Raw genomic sequence first — 20,976 nt, forward strand, 5'->3', positions numbered from 1 at the left:
AGGATACGAGTGACACTTCTACATCGGTTTCTGATGTGTCCTGGAAAACGTTCTTCTAAATCAGTTGGGAATTATTTACTCTCTCGTGATGATGCCAACATGATTCGAGGCCTTTAAGCTGCCATGAAACCGGGCCTGTCTAACCTCCAAAGCTACATCAGACTCTGCACGGAGTTACTAAACAAGCTGAATTCCCCCAACCTCCCAGACGTAAGAAATAACTGTGGGGAAGGAGGGAAGAGGAAGGAGGAGGAGTGGGTGGGTGGGGAGGAGGAGGGGGGCAACAAATTAAATCCAGTTAAATTGTTTTTCCATAGCCAGTAGGCTTGGCAAAGGACTCGCTCACACATACAAGATGTAAGATAAGTTGTAGAAAAGACAAACCAGAAACAGTGCGGCTTCAGATGTAGGAGAATGCCTGGAATTTAACCCAGTTTCCCATGTCCGCCTCACACCGCACCCACTGCCCTGCCCAGCAGCTCAGGACGTCCACATCCACACACGCAAACAGGTGATTCCCCACAGCGAGACATCTGTCCTGCACCAGCCCTCCCCTGGTCAATAACCCACACAGCCTACCTCCTCCTTCCTCTGGCATTGGGATCACAATGCAGCCACTGCAGAGGAAAGCTGCAGTTCTAGCAGTTTGAAACACCAAGGCTAGGTAGCTAGCTAGCAGACATATCTGGGTCATGTCTTCCCTCTCAGATAGCTCCCATATCCAGGATGCAGCAGCTCCTCTTCCTCTCCACCGCAATCTCAAATCAGAAGGAAAGGGATGAGAGGGGTATAGCATGGTTGGCCAGGAATAGCCAACCAAAAAAAGAAGAAAACTAAAGTTGGGACAGTACAGAGGCCAGGTGGTGATGCTGAAAGTAGAAATAAGGCCAAGCATCCCTGCGGTTTGCATTAAAATGAGCAGAATGCAACACACAAACAGAGAGACGCTTCTTTCTTACACCTTTATAAAAATGACAACAAAACGTACATTCAGATCTGTCGAGTGACAGCAGGACAGCGTCACAATGAGAAACATGAATAAATAGCTGATGTCAGAGTTGGTCCGGTCACACTGATAGTGAGGTGCAGCTGGCCCCTCTCCGCAGGTGTAAAGCACAGGTGAATGGGGCAGTCGCAGAAACTCGATCCTGGTCTTACAATCGACTGCAGCACCCTTTCTAGAGTCATTCCCACTGAGTGGGTCAATAAATTGAGGAACACACTGAGACACAGGTCACATTTTAGCATTTAAAGTCCAACTGAAATCACATCTCCGTCTGCTGTAGTCTAGTCAAAGTGATTTTAAAGTGTAAAGCTATTCTTATTTCTGTTAATGAAGAGACAATAATGATTTGGGGCATCAAATCCACTCTGGCAGCCTCTGAGTTAGTTGGTTACCATTCATGTTTCAGTGAAAGCTGAGTCAGTGCAAGCAGATAATGTTAACAAATGTGCGCCGCTAAATGAGTACATGATACACAGCCATCTTTATGCTACGTCACTAAGTTGCTAGCAGACAGTAGTTAGCCAAGACTCGGCTGGTTAGCCAAACTAATGTTGTTAGCAATGCGCTTTTACCCAGTGGATGTTTGTTAGCTAACTTAGCAAGTCGGCGTGCAGCATCGTGCTTACATGTAGCTGGAGATTTAATGCAGGCTGTTGTTTGAAGCTTTTGTGGGGTGTTGCTGCAGACTGCTGTCTACTTATTAGTGACGTAGCTTCTGATTCCAGAAAGTGAAGACCATGCAAAAGGCCAGCAGGGGGCGACTCAACTAGCTGCTAAAAAAGCAGTCCATTTGTACAGAAATCAGTGTGGGAAAAATTTATCAGTGATCTCAAATTTAAAAAAAAGAAAGAAGGAAAAGTAAATACTGGTGATGTGTTTATGTGCTCCGCTGATATTTTTCGGTCTTCTTTACTAAAACATGATGATCATTTTACAAATTTACAGCCAGAATTAGGAGAAAGCAGGATCCAGGTGCACATTTAGTTTCAAATTAAGAAGGTAAGGCCATAAAGACTGAGCTTGAGGACTTCACTAACCAATGACTGACTTTACAGAAGTTTCATCTCAAGTCTTTGCATATGAAACGTAAACTTGTCCAGCTACAAACAACAGGGCCATTTCTTTTACAGAGCAGACGGTGGTAGCAACTTCAGTTTGACCTTAAACAAAATCTGCTACTCAAAAAGGTAAAATAACCTCTTAGACCTCAAAAATTTGACAAGTGTCACAATATATAACAAGCTTGGTACATTCTCACTACCATGATGTTCCTGCAGTATAAACTCGGAGCTGAGCTGTGCTTCAGGGTCAGAGTCATGTCTCTAAACAGAGACTAAGTCAGAACAGACAGAGAGAAAGCAAAAGACAAAGAGACAGATGGCGGCAGAAACATGAAACGATGGAAAGAAAGGGAGCGAAGGGAAAAGGAAAGCCGAGCACATAAAGCTACTGGGCTGCACGGTTTTATGATGTTGCCATCACCCACGCCTCCCCTCGCAAATCTAAGAAAACTGTGCAGTGTCATGTGGCCAGACATCATCTTTGCTACATGTAGCCGGTCCTATCTGAGTGTGGAGGAGAGAGGCCAAGGGGACGATGTCTGAAACAGGCTGAACGAATCCTGCTGATTTCCAAACAGGAAGGACAGTCCAGGATCAGGTGAAAGAGTCGCTGAGGTTTAAGGCCTTCCTGAGGAAACTGGGCTCACCGTCATGTCCCCAGTACGACATCTGCAAGACACGAAACAGCAGTAGTTTAAACTCTTTTTCTTCATACTCTCTCAGTCATTACACAGTCATTCACATCATTACAGAAGATCAACCAAATGTGGAAAAATCTTCCCATGTGACCCCCACAGGATGAGCTGATCTTTGTTGCATAGCAACTTTAGCAAATGTAATTAAGCCCTGTGAAATTAGACCCTGAAACCATCAACATTTATCAGGGTTACAGCACCTTTATGTTTATAGGAGTCAAAATGTAGCGCTTTGGAATTTTCTTAAGCCTTTTTGAGTCCTCAAAGCATATTTATTGGGCAGAAAATATCCATGTGAAAGTTCAGGATGAAAAACACATTTAAGCTCTGTTAAGAACTACAATGAAATCAATTTCACCCCCCGGTTCAGCTTCATATTTATCTCTCTCGCTCATGTCTGAGGTAGGCTTGGTTAGCATTCGGGAATCAAAGATACAAAGATCCAGATACAGACGGACAAAATGGTGGTGGCTAACCAACCGGACATAGTGGTGGTAGACAAACAGAAGAAGACGGCCGTAGTGATCGATGTAGCGGTTCCCAATGACAGCAATATCAGGAAGAAGGAGCATGAGAAGCTGGAGAAGTACCAAGGGCTCAGAGAAGAGATGGAGAAGATGCGGAGGGTGAAGGTAACGGTGCTCCCAGTGGTAATCGGACCACTCGGTGCAGTGACTCCCAAGCTAGGCGAGTGGCTCCAGCAGATCCCGGGAACAACATCAGAGATCTCTGTCCAGAAGAGCGCAGTCCTGGGAGCAGCTAAGATACTGCGCAGGACCCTCAAGCTCCCAGGCCTCTGGTAGAGGATCCGAGCTTGGAGGATAGAAGCTCGCAGGTCTTTTTGTTTTCTTTTAATAATATATTTATTATCAGAAAACAGATGAAACATACCTGTGAATATTCCATGAGATTCTTATGATATGCTCATAGTTGGTTTATCCACTAGGAATTTTGTTGGGTGAAGTCTCGTTTTTAGTTATCTTGGCTGGAGCTGTGTATTCAGCTCCAGCCAAGATAACTAAAATCAAGAAATGATGACATCGGGTTTTGATACCTCAAGAAAATTAAAATAAAATAACAATGTAGGGCATAAAAAAGACAATGGTTTAATCCTGAGCTCCATCCTGCTCAGACAGCAGACACACACGGACCTAATCTGCACAGATTATGGTATTTATGGACTGGGACACTCCAAAGATCACAATCTAAAGCCCAAATTGGTACAAAAAAAGAATAATCTTTTCTAAAAGATGGTCTATGGTTTGAGTGGGGGACCTATATACTAAAAGCCACTGCAGGGGTGTGGTTTCCTACCACTCTCTCTCTGCTTTCATGTCTGGTCAGATTAAGACTAAAAATCTTTAAGATAAATCTTTAAAAACCAACTAACACAAAAAGCAAGATTATATCGACAGCAATATCTTTATGGACTAAAATAAGCCATTCAAAGCTAAGCATGGACGCTTTCCCCCCCCACAGACTTTGGCCTTATTTGTTACTTTCCCATTTTATTCCTGTTAAAATGAAAAGAAGTAAAAATTCCTGGAGGTTTAAAGTGCAGCTTCCATTTTAGGTGAACAGACAAATTCAAAAGTCTGCATCATATTAAAAGATCTGCACAAAAACGCTGACGGTAGCAATGAAAGCTAAATTTAAAGATGCAGTTACGTGTGGTGTGAACATCTCCGACAGTCCTGAGAACAGCTACAGCTGGAACCTCTTCACAGCAGCTGAAACCTTCCTGTACTGATAACTTAACATAACTCTATTTTGAAATTAGAGCGTTGCAGACAGGAAGGACGAGCAGAGAAGATAATGGAGGGCTGTTGCAAATTATTCGATGGAAGTCGAGCACGGCTCATGTTTAAGTCACGCAAAGCAAACCTGGGGAGCACCAGTTCTCTCTATAAAACATGCAGCTACAGAGCTAAGCAAGCAAGGCCGCTGTCCTTTTTCCTCTTTCTTCCACCCATCCCTCTCTTTCACTACAGAACACACACTTCCCGAGGTGCTGTGTGTGCACTCTCTCACTCCAAAATCCAAATAACAGTCACCTTATCAAAAAAAAACCAAAAACAAAAAACCACTCCCTTTCCTCTCACATTTCCCCCTCATCCCTGGCTTCTGGTCAGACCTTATGTAACAAGGTGCTGAAGCCTCCAAAACCTGAGGATTACACTGCATCCTCCCCCGCTGTGGAGGAGTTCAGGGAGGACATAATAACATTGCACCTGCAGATGTTTTGATGGAGGTTTTAAGCCATTAGAAGCTAACAGCAGCTATCAGGTGACTGGATGAGGATCACTCCAGAGTTTTTTTCCCCATACAAGATATGAAAATGCTGATTTAGTCAATAAAAGTCTAAAACTTTGGGATCAGGTTTTCCGCTTCTGGCTCAGGGTGTTTGGCGTGTCATAATCTCCTGCTCAAAAGTGACTGAGTGCCGCCTACTCCAATCGAGAGACGTCAGTAAGGTTCGACTCTACGGATTACTTCTACACCACATATTTCCTCAATAGATTTTACATTTAGTGTCCACTTCATTAGACACACCTTTGTAGTACAGGGTTGGCCCCTTGTTTGCCTTTAAACCTGCCTTAACTCAACATGACACAGATTCAACAAACCGCTGGAAGCTTTCCTCAGAGATTTTGTCCACATCAACACGACAGCATCACACAGTAGCTCCAGATTTGTCAAATGAACACCCAAAGGTGTTCTACTGGATTTAGATTTGGTGACCTTTGTGACAACTTGAGCACAGTGAACTCAGATGATGTGAGCTGCTGGAATGAGCCATCAGAAGATGCTCGGCAACAGCACCCAGGTAGGCCAGCAATCCCCAACCCCCGTGAATCGTTTGGTACCGGGCCGCGAGAGTTGAAGCTCGGGTGTGAAATGTATAGTTTTCAGGGTTTTTATCGGTTTTTAGTTGGTTATCTCAGTTGGTACTAAGCATTGTTGGCATCTCCCACACCATTACACTAGTAGCAGCCTGAACCATTGATGGATTCACGCTCTCAGGCTAAATTGCCAGAGGGTGTGGTCTTCTGCTGCTGTGGCCCATCAGCTTCAAGGTTTGATGTGCTGTACACTGAGAGATACTCTTCTGCAGTTCAGATCAGCAGTTTCTGAAGCCGACCAGCCCAGCTCAGGTTGCACTTCAGCAGGTCAGCATGCTTAAATGCATTGAGTTGCTGCCATGTGATTGACATTACTTGCTCCAGACCAGCTTATGTGTTCAACTTAAGTTACTATGGTAATGAGAGCCACCTTCGTGACAGTGAAACTGATTTAAGCTTGTGATACCTCACCAACCCATTAATCTCACCTCTCTGGTGTCAGTCATGCTTTTGTCTGAATGCAGCTAACTGCACTGCCCCATCTTTGAGCACAAGGATCAGGAAGCATTGCTGCCAGTTTGAGGGCATATCCATTAATGCACGTCTGCCAGAGGGTTCACAGAGGGAGAGGAGCTGTGCTGCAGGAGCCTGCAGCCTCAGCAGGGAGAGCAGAGGGGGACACAGAGAGAGCTGACTCAATGCCTCCCCATCTCTGTTCTCCCAGAACTCGTCTGTTTTTGCACTAGTAAACAAATACTCAAGGCAAATAAGAACAACCCCCCAAAACATACCCCCCCACACCAAACCACCCCCAACACTGCAATAAGAAGCACAAAATGAGAAACAAACAGGTCTGTCTCTCATGAAGGTTGCTGAGTTTCACCGCAATGTCAACAAAAACAAAGAGATCAGGCACAGATGGAAAAAGGGAGATGTGGAAAACAAGAACAACTGTAACTGCTTCTCACTGCAGATTTAAGGGCGCCATATTGCACATGACACCATACACTAATATTATAAATGGGACATAACTATTTTTGGGAGGTGACTGCATTTGTTGACAGTGCAAAAGACAAAAATGATCTTGCACAGATGCAAAGCCATTTTGTTCTCAGAGTTTCAGCAAATTTAAAAGGACCTAAAACCAGGTAAGCACAGGAAATGCTGTTTAAAGGTATAACTCTGTTTCCATAAATAGAGTTATACAAAAAATACTGCAGTTTAGAAATGATTTGACTGCTCAGTATAAGTAGTAAAGCATTATATACATACAGATACACCAGATTTCCAGAAAAATTGGGAATAAAACTAAAATCGGCTTTTTCGTCATACACTTGAACATTTATTTAACAGACAAAAGGACAAAGAAAAGATTTTAAATGTTTTTTCCACTTAAACTTAATTTTATCTCTTAAACACATTTAGATGCTTGCAACACACTCCAACAACTTTGTGCAGAAACATCAGTGAGTTCTGGGCCCAAGCTCATCCGAGATGGAGCGAGCAACAATGGAAACGTGTCCTGTGGTCACATGAGTTCACGGCTCAACGTGCACCAGTGCCCGTAGCATGGGGGCTTTGCACATATGTGAAGGCACTACGAGGAGGAGGAATTTTAGACAGACATATGCTCCCATCAGGAAATTATCGTCTTTTCCCAGGAACTCCGTGTGTAGGACAATGCCAGGCCTCATTGGAAAAACCTGGCTTCGTAGACATGGAGTCTGTGTGCTTGACTGCAGTCCTGATCTGTCTCCCTTTGAAAATATCCAGCACATCATGAGGAGGAGAATCAGGTTTTAGTTTTTCTTGGATTTTCAGGAAGTGTCCCAACTATCCCAGTGGGGTTTGTACCGATCCACTACCTAAAATACTGCAATTTCACTTCCCATAACCCAGGTGGTCTTTGATGGTCTGCGCAACACAGCAGATTTACTATTATCCAACTAATAATAAGAAGTCACTAACTAGCAGATGTGAGGCTTAGCAGACAGCTAGTGCTTACAGCTGTGTTAGCACACACCTCAAAGTAGCCACATCGCTAACTCTGAGTTTTACAAAAATGCAAGCAGGTGAGTTATTAAAAAACTCCACCTCCTTCCAAATTTCCAAAACATGACTAATTTTAAAAGCTTGTTTTTAAATTAATTATGTGCCTGAAACAACTCCATCACAGATCTCCATCCTGGGATACTTTCTGGCTCACAATGCATCATCCTCCCGTGCCGTTTCCAAACCCCCACCCTCCCAAAAAAAGTCGAGCAGAAAAGACACGCCAGCCCAGACGCTCAGCTCTCCATATGGTCACTAAAAGCTGTTGCAGCAAGTAAAAAGCCATTTTATGAGCTTGATATCCTGTTTGCTGTGACCTTTCCAGGAGAACCGCACACTAAACACAACTACCCACAACCTCGCACACACATAAACAAAGTGACGTGCGTGGACGAGCATGCAGGGTAATTAAGTCGGCCGGCAAGCTGTCCTGTTGTGGCTCTAATGAAGTTTCAGTGGTACCAGCCTTGGCAGACACGTTTCCATATTTACACTTGGTTTGTTTCTTTAATTTCTTGGATCAATTTATGAACTTCCTTCTGCCAAGGCTGGAGGAGCTTTCCAGGTTACATCACTACTCCAAAGTTGTGGGAGCTGCCTCCACAACGGCCAAAAAAACAATAACTGCAGCTCTGAGATGACGACTGTGCAGAAGCAAATACTAAGAGTTAGAATTAGACTAGAAATGTCAACTTTTTTTTGTTTAAATTGTTTTTGAATATTGTGTAGAAAGTATGAACAGCAGGTGCGTGCAAGCCTTTTACTTACAGTCAGAGCCGTGTGCCTGAGATAACCACATCCTCCTTCTATGACATCATATATTTGCAAGAGTAGAAAAACAATGTGAAACTGAGCGGTTAGAGCAGTGTGAAGCCTGAGCTTTTGTCTCACAGGTGCTCTTTGTGCACAGACTGATAACAGATAACAGCATGGGGCGTCCCCTTTAAGATGAGCCTTTATTTAGTGGGAAATGATTGACAAATTCTAAAGACTAAATTAGACAGACACGCCTGAGCGTAACTGTACCTGACTGCATGTGTGTGTGTGCATATTTCCCGTTCACCTTGATGACCTAAGGCTCCCTCTCCGAAGACACGTCCCCCTCTGCCCCACTGCTGGCGTTGGGGTCCTGTCGAGAACGCTGGGCGCCCTTCTCCCTGCCGGACTCTGAGGGACCCTTGGAGCGCGTCTTCTCTTTCCTCTGCTGCTGCTTTTCCTGCTTTGATAGCTGAGAAAATACAAGAAAGCAAAACGGCTGGGTCAGAAAGACAACAAGCAGTTTAAAACAGCAGCTAAGCTTTTAAGATCAGAGCTCTCACGGGACACACACATTGTGGTTTTGTAAAATTTACACAAGTGGAAGCATATAAGTAGAAAATTAAATAGGCCCTAAGACTGATCCTTGTGGTAGATGATGTAATCAAAAAGAATCCTTCCAAATATTCCTGAATCCAGATCCAGATTTCGATCGAGTCCGGCTCCTAAGAATAATATTTTCATGCAAGTCTGGCCATAAGCTTTTTTCCCCCACCTGCTAACAAGCAGACAAACAACCCGGTCACATTACATCGTAGACAGAGGATAGTTAGAATAAGTAATAATAATTTATGGATTCTTATTTCTAAAACTGTAACATTTCCCTTTTCCTACTCTGCGACTGAAACCTGACTCATCTGGGCCTCCTGGTGGCTCTGTAGTCCCACCATGAACATGCTGCATCATGACTTGCAGATCATGACCTTTGCAGTATGCTCAGTATTCACCCAAAGATCCTGACATGCATGACAATTACAACAATTAATTAAACAAAGAAAAAGAGGCCCGTGCCAGCACTCCACATTTGTGATACATGACTACTTCTATTCTCTCGGCATTCAGAGCTATTCCGAGCTGTCATATGATCCCCTCAATGAGTCTATTGTTGTGACTGCACGCACTCCCTCTTTTCAAAATAGCCCTTCATGCTGCCACTCAGCACAACTAGTCAGACAACTCTACTGATCAAAAACCGCTCCTCCCTCATCTTCACGGTTCATAAACATCACTCCACAGTGATGATGAAGTAGGTATGCTACCTGACATCCAAGATAGTCTGGAAACACAGATGGTAAAACTTTTATGGTTGTAGGAGAAATATTTATGAACTACATGTCATCTTAAAAATCCAAAGCATTGCATAAGACATTACATTATTCAACGAGTACAAAAAAGACAGTTATTCCCAGCTGAACCCATTAACATGCTGTGGTAAGAAACTAGGCCTGCTGTTGTCTTTGTTGATGATATCGGTCAGATCAGTGAGTATCTGGAAAGTGACACCATTTTGCTAATTATGCCTCCAGTTGCTGCTTGTTTGTGGGTCTCTCTGCATCCAGTTAATAACTGAACAGCATGCTCTATTGGGTTGAGATCAGGTGGTTAACTTGGCCATCAAAGAATATCCCATTTCTTTGCCTTAGAGATCTCTCAGGTTCCTTTTACAGTTTGCTTTGGGTCATTATCCACTGGCACTGGGAAGCTCGGTCTAATCAGTTCTGCAGCAGTTGGCTGAATCTGAGCAGAGTGCAGCCCTGCACACTCCAAAATCCATCCTGCTGCTCCTATCAGCACTCACGTCATCAATAAAAGCAAATGACACGCGCATGCAATAATGTGACCTCCAATGTGTTCGACAGATGATGTGGTATGCTTTAGATCAGGAGCTGTTCCTCTTCTTCTCCACACTTGTCATTCTTTCACAAGTTAATCTTTGTTTCTTCTTTTCAAAGAATTATTTTTTCCAGAACCGTGTCATCTAAAACAGCGTTCCCCAACTTTTTTTGCGTCACGGACCGGTTTATGTCTGACAATATTTTCACGGACCAGCCTTTAAGGTGTCGTGGATAAATACAACAAGATAAAACCAGTACCGGTACCAAAAAAGGGAAGATTTATTCATAACACACGGGAAAAGACCCAGAGAAACCAAGTTACAGATAAAAACGATAAAAACCCTGAAAACCATCAATTTCACATCCGAGCTTCAACTCTCGCGGCCTGGTACCAAATGACTCACAGACCAGTACCGGTCCGTGGCCTGGGAGTTGTACAAATCTGTACAAATGTACAAATCTAATCAAGCCTCCCCGTTCTTCCTGTGTAACCAGCGGTTTGCATCTAGCTGTAAACGACTGGTTTCCTCTGCATTTCATTTCAATTGATTGTAGACTGAAAGAGATGCGTCTACCTACTCGAGAGTGTTCTTGACTTAGATGTTTTTTTCTTAACCGTGAAAATCGTTCTGTCATCATGTACTTTTGTAGTCTTCTGTGGTCCTTCAGGCCTTTTGTGATTGCTGAGCTGATTGGTGCATTTCATCTTTGTAAGAATGTTAATTTTTAACACTGCTGATGTGTTTGCTCTCTCTAATAGGTGCATTTTGTCCTTCAGCCTAATGATTGTTTCCTTCTCTTGCATCTCCATCTCTTTGGACCTCACATTCAGAGTTCCAGTGAACTGTTACCAAATATAAGTTCAACACTTGAATGAACTCCTCACATGTCCATAACACTGGTTGTAGGTCAACTCAATTGCTTTTAAACCTCTGAAAATGGCGTCTATGTACATTTAAAAAAAAATTCTAAACAGTTAATACAATACTTTTGTTAATCCCCTTGAATTAAAGCTGTGCTTCAGTCACATCTTGATTGTTTGATATAACACCGTGGTAGTGCACAAAGATATCTGTTTATAACTCCAACACTAAAGCTCCGTCCAAACCCAAAACTCTGATCTCCAACCCAGTGAAAGCTTAGCATGATCAAACATTATGTAACTCCTGTGAATGTTGGGTTTCAGCCCACAGCCTAAATCAAAATGCACCAACAGTAAGGTGAACAAACAGAAAAACTCTGGAGCCCTCTGCCATCGGGCTGCAGCCTCCAGCTTCCCAAAGAGAACATCCAAAACTGGATGATTTTCATTGCTCTGGATAACTCTATTGTTTGCTGGCCGCTTGACCCTGTGGTGGACTAAATCCCTGATTCATGGAAAGAAAGGAACAGTGTCTGCTGGCTGTTGCTTCATTTCCCACCCCGTGCCAAGCGTAGCCTATTGGCTGGCCTTTTATCCCTCATGTTCAGTCTTGGCTTTGGTTCCTCAGCCCCCACAGCAAAACATCCCAAACAGACAAGATTAAAATTCTGAGGACTGCTTAATATCCCTCCCTTTGGGCAAGCAAGCCAAGTCCACCAAGGGGAGAGCAGCCAAAGCCTGCCTGCAGCCAAGGCATAAGGACGCTAACTGGGCTCCACAGAAGTGAGCAGAATTCAGGAAGGCTGCACGAAGCTCGTTCTGGTGGCAGAAGGAGCTGAGAAACATCCTGTCGCTGCAGGAGACCGTCCACTTTTGCACTGATTTCTATCTCCATTACTTGACTCTTATTCATTCATAAATCAGCGGTTAAATGCACAAAAAAAAAAACCCAAAAAAAAAAAAAAAACATTTCATGACTCGTTCACAGAATCACTGCAGAGAAAATCGAGTAAATCCAAAGTTGAACAAATCACGAATGAGACCATGATCATGTAGCTTGATCCAGCCTTAAAAAAAATGAGGAGTGAACCTGGACTTTTCTTCAAAATAAGAATTTGATCTCAGTTATCTTGTTTTAATAGTTGTCGAAACACAAAAATTGTGACTGAAATTAAAACCTGACAAACTGATCAATCAACAAAGTTTTTGCTTCAATTAAAAAATGAAAGAAAGCAAAAATGCATCAATGATGCAAAACGGACTTGCAAAGAAAAGATAAATATTAGTTACAGCTGCATGTTAATAAATCATCTGCTGCAGTGTTAATTGGTTTTATAAAAATAGCTTGCTTTAAAAAAAAAAAAAAAAGGGACATTTTGCAAAAACAGGCAGGAGGAAGATGAAGATTTACAGATGTAGCAGGATTTGGGGATAAATTTATGAAGTACATCTCTGTTCACAGTTCAGATTTTCACAGCCGTCCTGTAACGGTGTTTGTTTTCTTAACAAGCGATGTGGCGAGAAAACACTTAAAGGCAAAGAATCAATGAAATACAAAGTCACTGAAGAAGCATTGGGTTGTGGTACAGGATGATCTTAAGAATAAAGATCAGTTTATATTTTGAGGGGACACTTTGAGTGAAGGTGAAAATTAGGACTAAATGAAGCTAAAAGAAGTTTGTTTTATGTGTTTTAAACAAATAGAAAATCCTGGATTGGCTCTGGAACCTTTCCTTCATTTTAGTTTATTTAAAAAGGTAAAATAATAAGAAAAAAAATAAGAAAATGAAACTTCAAAACTGTTAATTTAATTCAGCTCTGGTGCTTTCAGTCCCCTGGAGCTGGTCCTCTATACTCATATCAAGACTTCTCAGAAGCTAAAATGAATCACCTGCTAATGTACTTTTCATCCAGCACCACACTGATGTCGCTTTCCCTAAAAGCACCGAGCATGAAAACCTGTCAAAGCTCCCTGCATGCAATCAAAATGATATACTAACCCTTTCAGATCACAGCGCACACTTTCAGAATAAAACCATCCCTTTAGAAAGGAGGCATCCTGGTTTGACTCTGGTTTCCTGGAGCAAACAGTTACAGCCTGGACAGGTACAGCAGAGGGAGAGCGTGAGCATGTGGGCCGATGGTGCCAATCATCTCAAACCCACACATAACACCCTGTCTCTCTCTATCTCACACACACACACACACACACACACACACACACACACACACACACACACAACTAAAACAAATGGGGGACTTTTCAGCTCCTTCACGGAGGCGACTGAGTGATAGTGAGATATCAGTGAATCAGCGCGGCTCCGTGGGGGTGACACACGTTAATCGTGGCTGCTGTCTGAGAGCTTAAAGTTTTGTTTTCTGCTTTCTCAAATCTAGATTGTTTTTCTTGAATCCTTAATTTGGGATTTGGGATCCTGGAATTCTGCAAACTTAACACCCAGCCTAAAAAGCACTAGCTTTGCAAGTGAAACAAACCACGAGCACATCAGCATAACGACAGGGGCACATCTTACATGAAGGGCTACAGCCAGCAAGTTAGCAGTAACTGAACCTTCAAAATAAAAGCGTGGGGCCTGTTCAATGGTAGATCAGTCACACGGGTGTCTCATATGGATGAAAAAATAAAAGAAATAAGTAAAAATAAGTAAGCTAATTTAGTGTGTTTTACTTTTCTAATATTTTACTTTATTTTGTTGAATTTTTATTGCATTTGTGGAAAAAAGTCGATGAAAGATTGTGAGTTATAAAACCAAAACGATCAGCTGGGCAGCAATGATCTGTGAGTTTGTGACTTTGAGTGAGATGATAGGTTTTCCCACATGCAGACGCATCCACACAACACACTACTTTGTGTATTATACTTCTAATATTCATTTAACTGGCTGGATTTATAGATGTTATTGGATATAATTTTTATATTGTTTTCTTTCCTCGAGTTTCACTTTGCTTAAATTCGAAGCATTTGTGGATTTTAAAAATAACCTCTGTGTGACTCTTTCAAACTCAGATCTAAGGATGCATGACTTTATAAATCTTAGATTTAATTTTAGTCAGTCAGATATTGAACAGTATTCGTATAAATCACACAAAATCAAGCAAAATAAACTAAAAATAAAACAAACTTCAAGAAACCTGAAGGGTATAAATAATGGATGCTTCTTATTTCACTCATTTTAAAAAAGAAACAACAACAAAAATCTGTAGCATAAGAATCAAGAGTCTGTACATGAGAGGAGAGCAAACACCGCCACCTGGTGGTACAATAGAAATGAACTCCTTCACACTGACAAATTAGGGAGCTCCTCCCTGCTGACCCTCTCAGAATCAGCTGATTTTTTTAATTTTTTTTTTTGTGCAGTAACTTTTTGGAGTGTGACTATATTCAAAAAAATGTTGCATGCCTTGATTAGATGCACCAGAGTTACAGGCCCTCAAAGTACAGAGAGACGGGAGTCTGTCAAAAATCGGTGCTTTCTTAGTCACCTTATTTTTTATTTTTTTAATGTAAGTACAGGGAGGTATCCATGTGAAATTTTGATTTCCTCTGAGCATCATTGTCATGGGACGCATCCTAGTTTCAATAAACTGCAGCAATTTCATGTCTTCAATGTAGAGGAACAGAAACAAGCATTGATACTGGAGCTTTTTCTGATCATTCACTGGAGAAAACTTGCATGAAAAATGCAATTTGGGCAAACTTTGAAACGTCATCTGACAAAGTGGGAGAGTTGCTGCTCAGTACAAGTAACAGCATATGAAAGGTCTCCTTGTTATCTAACTCGTATACAAACATGACAGGTGATCGGTAACAGGTAGACTCCTGCAGGCACTGCACATTGGAGGAAAGGCAGCGGCCAGTGGTATCTGAGGTATTAAGATGAGTCTTTAAAGCTTCGTGCCGAGTGATGTACCTGTTTGGGGTCTGTGGGTCCAGTCGGTGATGTCAGTTCGATGGTGACCGGTCCGTCGTTTTGAATGTGGACCTGCATGCGAGCCCCAAACTTCCCATCTACAATGATAAAACCAGGAAGACAAATGAATAGAGATTACAGTTTACAGGCATCAGCACTTGATGTTTCACGATGTGACGTGGAGCTTTGAGACATTGGGGACAAAGGCGACGGAGAGGTGCGAGGACAGGAAGTTTCTCAAATGTTCTCCTTTCTTCCACCGAGTCCACGAGATTAATGACACCATCTGCACAATGAAGCCGTTGGGCCGCGGTGGAAAAAGCGCTGCATCATCGCATTTTCTCTCTGGAGGGGGAGGCGGAAGGCTTCCTAATTAAGAAGCCCTACACCTCCCTCGCTGGGACAAGGTGTTCTCCTCACCTGCTCCCCGGTGGGCTGACCCAGTTCACCGCCACCGTCATTGCCAGCGCGTCACCACACCGATGATCTGCTGTAACCTTACACCGAGATGGGAATACGGGCAATTAAATAGCAGGGAGCAGGATCACTAGTCCAGGCCCATAAGTGTGTGGCAATAGCTGTGACCTATGACCTTTTGTTTCCAATTAGCTTTGTATCAGGTAACAGGCATTTTTCAGCCATGCCGTCCTGCAGCCTCCTGGGACTCTATTAAGACTGGTCTCTGAAAAGACCGCCAACAGACTGTGGCTATTTTTTTTAATTAAAATAATCCATCTTAGCTAGAAACAGCAGCTATCAGCTCAATATCAATATCCAGACCTAAACTCCAGCAGGGGGCAAAAATCAGAGGACTTTAAAGTGGGGCAGTGAAGATGATGAAGGGCTGGATTTACTGAGAGGGGCGTTGAGTGTTGAGGATGAAATAGCTATGTGCTAATTAGAGTGCAGCTAGTTCATTTCATTAATGACCAGCTTTTTAACTAAAGCAGCACAAATTAGCAGCTCCACAACAAGCAGGCCTGACGAGGGAGCGGGTAACCCGCTAACCAAAATATCAGCGTGAAGGTTTCACGCAGCCGTTTTTCTTCACACACAGCATGACAATTCAGATTAAAGGTAAGCAGCTGATGGGTATGATATGTTTTTTACTCTTCTGCTGGAAATTACAGGGAACTGTGTGATCTCTGGATGAATCTGACACTCAGGTGGAGCAGAGGGTTCATCGAGATGAAGCATGCTTTATAACAAACCTGAAAATACCTGCAACCATCGGTGCTACCCCTCAGCCTGCTTGCAGACACACCTATGGCATCAATTCCAAAGTCCTACATCATGTGTTACTGAAATGTTACTGAGCCACCTGCATAAACATGAGCACAGCTTTTGTTCTTCTTGCTGCATGCATGCATGTCTTGTGATATTATGGATGTTTAGAAATAGTCGATTAGACGATTAAACATCATTATTGAGCACCACAAGTCAGTTAAAGCAATTCTTCTTCCCTTTTTATGAACGTACATTACTGGTCACCGGCTCGTCCTGTAATTTAACAACACTATCCTCCAACATCTGTAGCACCCACAGACACCTGAGACCCGCTCTCTGTGATAGGAAGTTGTAAAAAAGCGAGGTGGAAAGTCGGGCAGACGACAGCTGCATAAACCAGCGCAGGTCTGCATTTAAAGTAGAAAATGGACAGGTGCTGGTTCGATTTATCAGAGAAAACTAGCGTTTGATTTAACCATTTGACCAAAGAAGCATGTGGATGCTACGGATCCTAGCACTGCTAATGTTAGCACACGCAGCAATCCAACCGCAGTCTGAGTGTTTGCAACGTTAACATCAGCAAAAAGAGATGCACATCTCAGCGGCATCTGAGAATAACTGGATTATCAAAGAATATTATTCAGTTTCATTCATTCTCTTAAATAACCACATGTTCATATGGACAGTGTTTCTTACTTTTGGACAAGTAAACTGGTCACCAGCAACAGAACTACTTGAGAAGCTGGAGGAATTTATTTAAAGTTAATGTTAAATATTGTAAGATTCAAACTAGGGATGTAGTCAACTAGTCAGCAAACACACTGAAAGCATTTAAAACTGAACCCAGCCCAAGCACGAGGCTAAACATGGCTGTTTAACAGCTAACGTTAGCAGTGTTAACTTTAACCTTCACTCTCTGCAGGCTGGCATCCACACGCCTCTCACACAGCCACTCATTTCCTACTTCAAAGTATTGCAGTGGTTTATAGTTCATGTCTGACCCTTCACATCGTACCATACCAGAGAGGAAGAGGCTCTGCTGGTCGTTAGAGTCGCAGCTTTTGCCAACTGCTGACACGCATCAATAAAGTAGGAACAATCTGTTTAACCGACTAACAAAGCAGCGATCTTAGACTCGATTAGTCGCACACGTCTAACATTAATCTGACTCGCTTCACATCAGAGTCCCATTAACAGCTGCTTTTAATAAAGATTTTAATCTTAAACTGCTACTGCAGTTTAAAGAGTCAAACCGGTGTCCACAGCTTTCAGTCACAGTGTTTTATAGTCAAAAAGAAGGCTTTGCTGACGTGGCCCTACGCCTCTGTTTGACCCACCTTTAATGAGCTCCGGTTTGTGGGTGCTCCTCATGTTCTCCAGCATGCTGTCGTAGAAAGGCTGAGCGAGTTCTGCGGGCATGGCCGAGTGGAAGTCCGGCTTGTTGCCCTTCAGGATGCACTGCAGGGTGAACTGGCTCACACACAGAACCTCAAAGTCTCGCTCCATGACACTTTTGCTCCACGCTCGGCCGTGCTCGTCCTCGAACAGCCTCAGGTTCAGGATCTTACGCACCCTGAAAACACAAAGATGAGAACAACACAGTAAGCAGCCTCTCCTACACTTCTGTATTTTATATTAATCTTTGTTTTTATTTATTTTACACTTTCTGTTTTCAATTCAGTCAACGGTGACAATAGCCATCCATCCATCTTCATCTGCTTTATCCGAGGCCGGGTGGCGGGGGCAGCAGCCTAAGCAGAGACGCCCAGACCTCCCTCTCCCCAGCCACCTCCTCCAGCTTATCCGGGGGAACACCAAGGCGTTCCCAGGCCAGCCGAGAGATATAATCTCTCCAGCGTGTCCTGGGTCTGCCCCGGGGCCTCCTCCCGGTGGGACATGCCCGGGACACCTCACCCAGGGGGCATCCTTGTCAGATGCCTGAACCACCTCAGCTGGCTCCTTTTGATGTGGAGCAGCAGCTGCTCTACTCTGAGCCCCTCCCAGATGGCCGAACTTCTCACCCTATCTCTAAGGGAGAGGCCAGCCACCCTTCGGAGGAAGCTCATTTCTGCCGCTTGTATCCGCGATCTCGTTCTTTCGGTCACTACCCACAGCTCGTGGCCATAGGTGAGGGCAGGGACGTAGATCGACCGGATCAGAATCATTGAAGACATTTAATTTTTGCATAAATGTTTTATTATTTTGACTGTGTGCTTTTAGTTTATTTAGATTTCCCTTCTTTTTATGATGAAATTACAGTGTTTGAGATCTCAGGGTGTACTTTCTGCTTTCTGCACTCACATGTACTCAGCATCCCTCTGCGTGTCCTCCACAGATATGCCCAGCAGCACACACAGTCCACGTCCGATCGAGCTGATCTGCTCCTCGCCCACTGCAAGAAAGCACAACAAAATGAACACTGGCACAGAGATATCAGGCAACGCCGTGCCCACAGAGATCACAACCAACTTGAAGAAATCAGACAAAGGAGATTTTATGTTTTTACATCCTCAAAATTTGTTCATTTTCAAGTTTCTATAAAAGCATTACAGGCAGCTTTGGACATGTGTGGATATTTGCAACTGCAGTGAATTTGTTTTTCGTCTTGGATACTTGGAACTGATTTAAACCTAGCGGTAAACGCGTTCTACTTGACTGTCTGAGGGTCACTTTGGCCTTCTGTGCACCGAAGCAGCGAAATTATACCAACGCATGTCTCAGAATCCATTCAATGTAATCTCTCACACAGATGCATGCCCTACAGAAGATATGTGCAAACATCAATTCTTGCCATTATTCAAACTGTAGAAACCATCAAATTTGTGTCTTTAATATTCGTTTCTTCAGCTTTTTGTTCATTTTACTTATTTTTTTACATGACAAAATGAGCCATGTCAGAGATGTCAGCATCTGAACAGAGACTCACACCAGCAGCCTGTTGCTTACTGGCCAGCTGCTCTAACCTCTGCTCTTCTAGCTACTAAGAGTCATGCTGTATATACTGGACAAAGGATGCTGAAGATGGAGCTGCCAGGCAGGAAGAAGAGAGGAAGACCACAGAGAAGACTCATGGATGTAGTGAAGGAGGACGTACAGAGGGTTGGTGTGACAGATACTAGGGTAGGATCAAATGATGATCCACTGTAGAGAGCTCTAGAGGACGTCATGTTTCCCACACAATAAACATGAAGATGGATTTGACTGATTTTCTTTATTGCGATAGATTGTGAGAATTGTGACTTGACTTTGTACTTTTTAAGCATATTTAGGAGAAAAATAAAAACTGACCGGTTAAATCAGCACTGTAGACATTTTTAAACGCACTTTCTTAGCGTGAGAAAATAATATAGACTGAGAAATAAAATGTAACCACGCATATATGAGCGTGTTTTTGTGAACTGTTTGCCCTCCAGCTGTTGTTACTGTTGCACACCGGCAGCTAGCAGAGGCTGACAGGTGGCCGGCTGTCGGAGAACAGTCGCCAGCCGTGACGTCTGTCGCTCAGCCGTCAGCCCCGCAGACATACAGGACATGTTCACTGCTATCACGCCCCTCTGAGCTCCAGCAGCGGCTGACAGCTGGAGAGACAACAGCTCTGCTGCATTCTTTCTGCATTCACTCTGCTGGCTAATGCTAACCCTGCTAGCTTAGCTAAGGCGACGTGTCAGCGACGGAAACGAGCGGAAGCTGTGAGCAGGCTCGAGTTTAAATACATTCTCAAAATGCAGCAGCCGCGCTCAGGTTAAAGCTTACCTGTCACACTCGCCTTCGTGACTCTCTGAATGATAGCTTTCATTGTTGTGGTTGTGTTGGGGAGCACACTGTCACAACTTCCGGGAATCAACAGAGCGCACGGCACGATGTCTCCCCCTGGTGGTTGAAACCGGTAACACGGGTCCTGAGATTCAAGCGTACAGGGAGGAATTTATTAAAGCCCACGCGAGACTTTTACAGCTGACAGTTTTTACTGCGAGCTGTCAAAGTGGATAAAGCAAGAGTGAAATTAATAAAACCTTAGTTACCCAGAAAACCGTGAAGGTGAACCTGCATGCACACATGCTGCACCTAAGGGGAGTACAGCCTACTTTAATAGACAGATAGATGCTTTATTGATCCCACAAGGTTAAACTTTTGTGTTACAGCAGCATGATAAAGAATAAAATCGTACAGTGTACAATACACAACAAATAAACAACAAAGTAAGAGGTTTATACTATGAGACTGTTGTAAACAAATTCTTGCAGTGTGATAAAAACAAACAAAAATGTAGTTAAAAACAATGAAGAAGAAGTGCAAATTGGATTAATAAATAATATGTATAACTAAAAAAACAGCAGCATGAAGGTATAATACAAAAGCATGCTTCAATCTGTAGGAAAGATTTCCTAAAGCGTTCTTTATGGCAGTGAGGTTGAATCAGTCTGAGGGAGAAGGAGCTCTGCTGCACCCTCATATAGATGTCATCACATCAAAAGTGTTTGCAAGTGAGTTTAATCATTGCGTTGTATTGAAATCCTCCTTTACAGTGGGCTGAAAGAAGCTAGAATAGAGTATCTGTTAAAGAAAAGTCATAAAGCTTGTAAAGTAAGAGCCAGAACAAAAGTTTTAAAGTCTTAAAGGGCCTAAAGTAAAGAATTCCTTTATTGG

At 43.1% G+C, this 20,976-nt stretch overlaps 1 protein-coding gene across 1 annotated transcript; it reads right to left on the minus strand.

Moving 5' to 3' along the window:
* Positions 1-943: 943 nt before the first annotated feature.
* On the minus strand, positions 944-20,183 carry dtd1 (D-aminoacyl-tRNA deacylase 1). The gene is made up of 6 exons (XM_085460484.1): positions 20,083-20,183; positions 18,631-18,721; positions 17,667-17,902; positions 15,103-15,200; positions 8,721-8,885; positions 944-2,736 (listed from the first exon to the last, which is right to left on the minus strand). Exons 1-5 carry the CDS (start codon positions 20,123-20,125, stop codon positions 8,730-8,732), a joined length of 624 nt encoding a protein of 207 aa, XP_085316610.1. The 5' UTR covers positions 20,126-20,183; the 3' UTR covers positions 944-2,736; positions 8,721-8,729.
* Between the last annotated feature and the right edge of the window lie 793 nt (positions 20,184-20,976).

Source organism: Copadichromis virginalis, linkage group LG6 (assembly GCF_057382275.1).
Source record: "Copadichromis virginalis isolate Kocher_CV1m ecotype Utaka linkage group LG6, C_Virginalis_male_GT1.1, whole genome shotgun sequence".
NCBI classification, from domain to species: Eukaryota; Metazoa; Chordata; class Actinopteri; order Cichliformes; family Cichlidae; genus Copadichromis; species Copadichromis virginalis.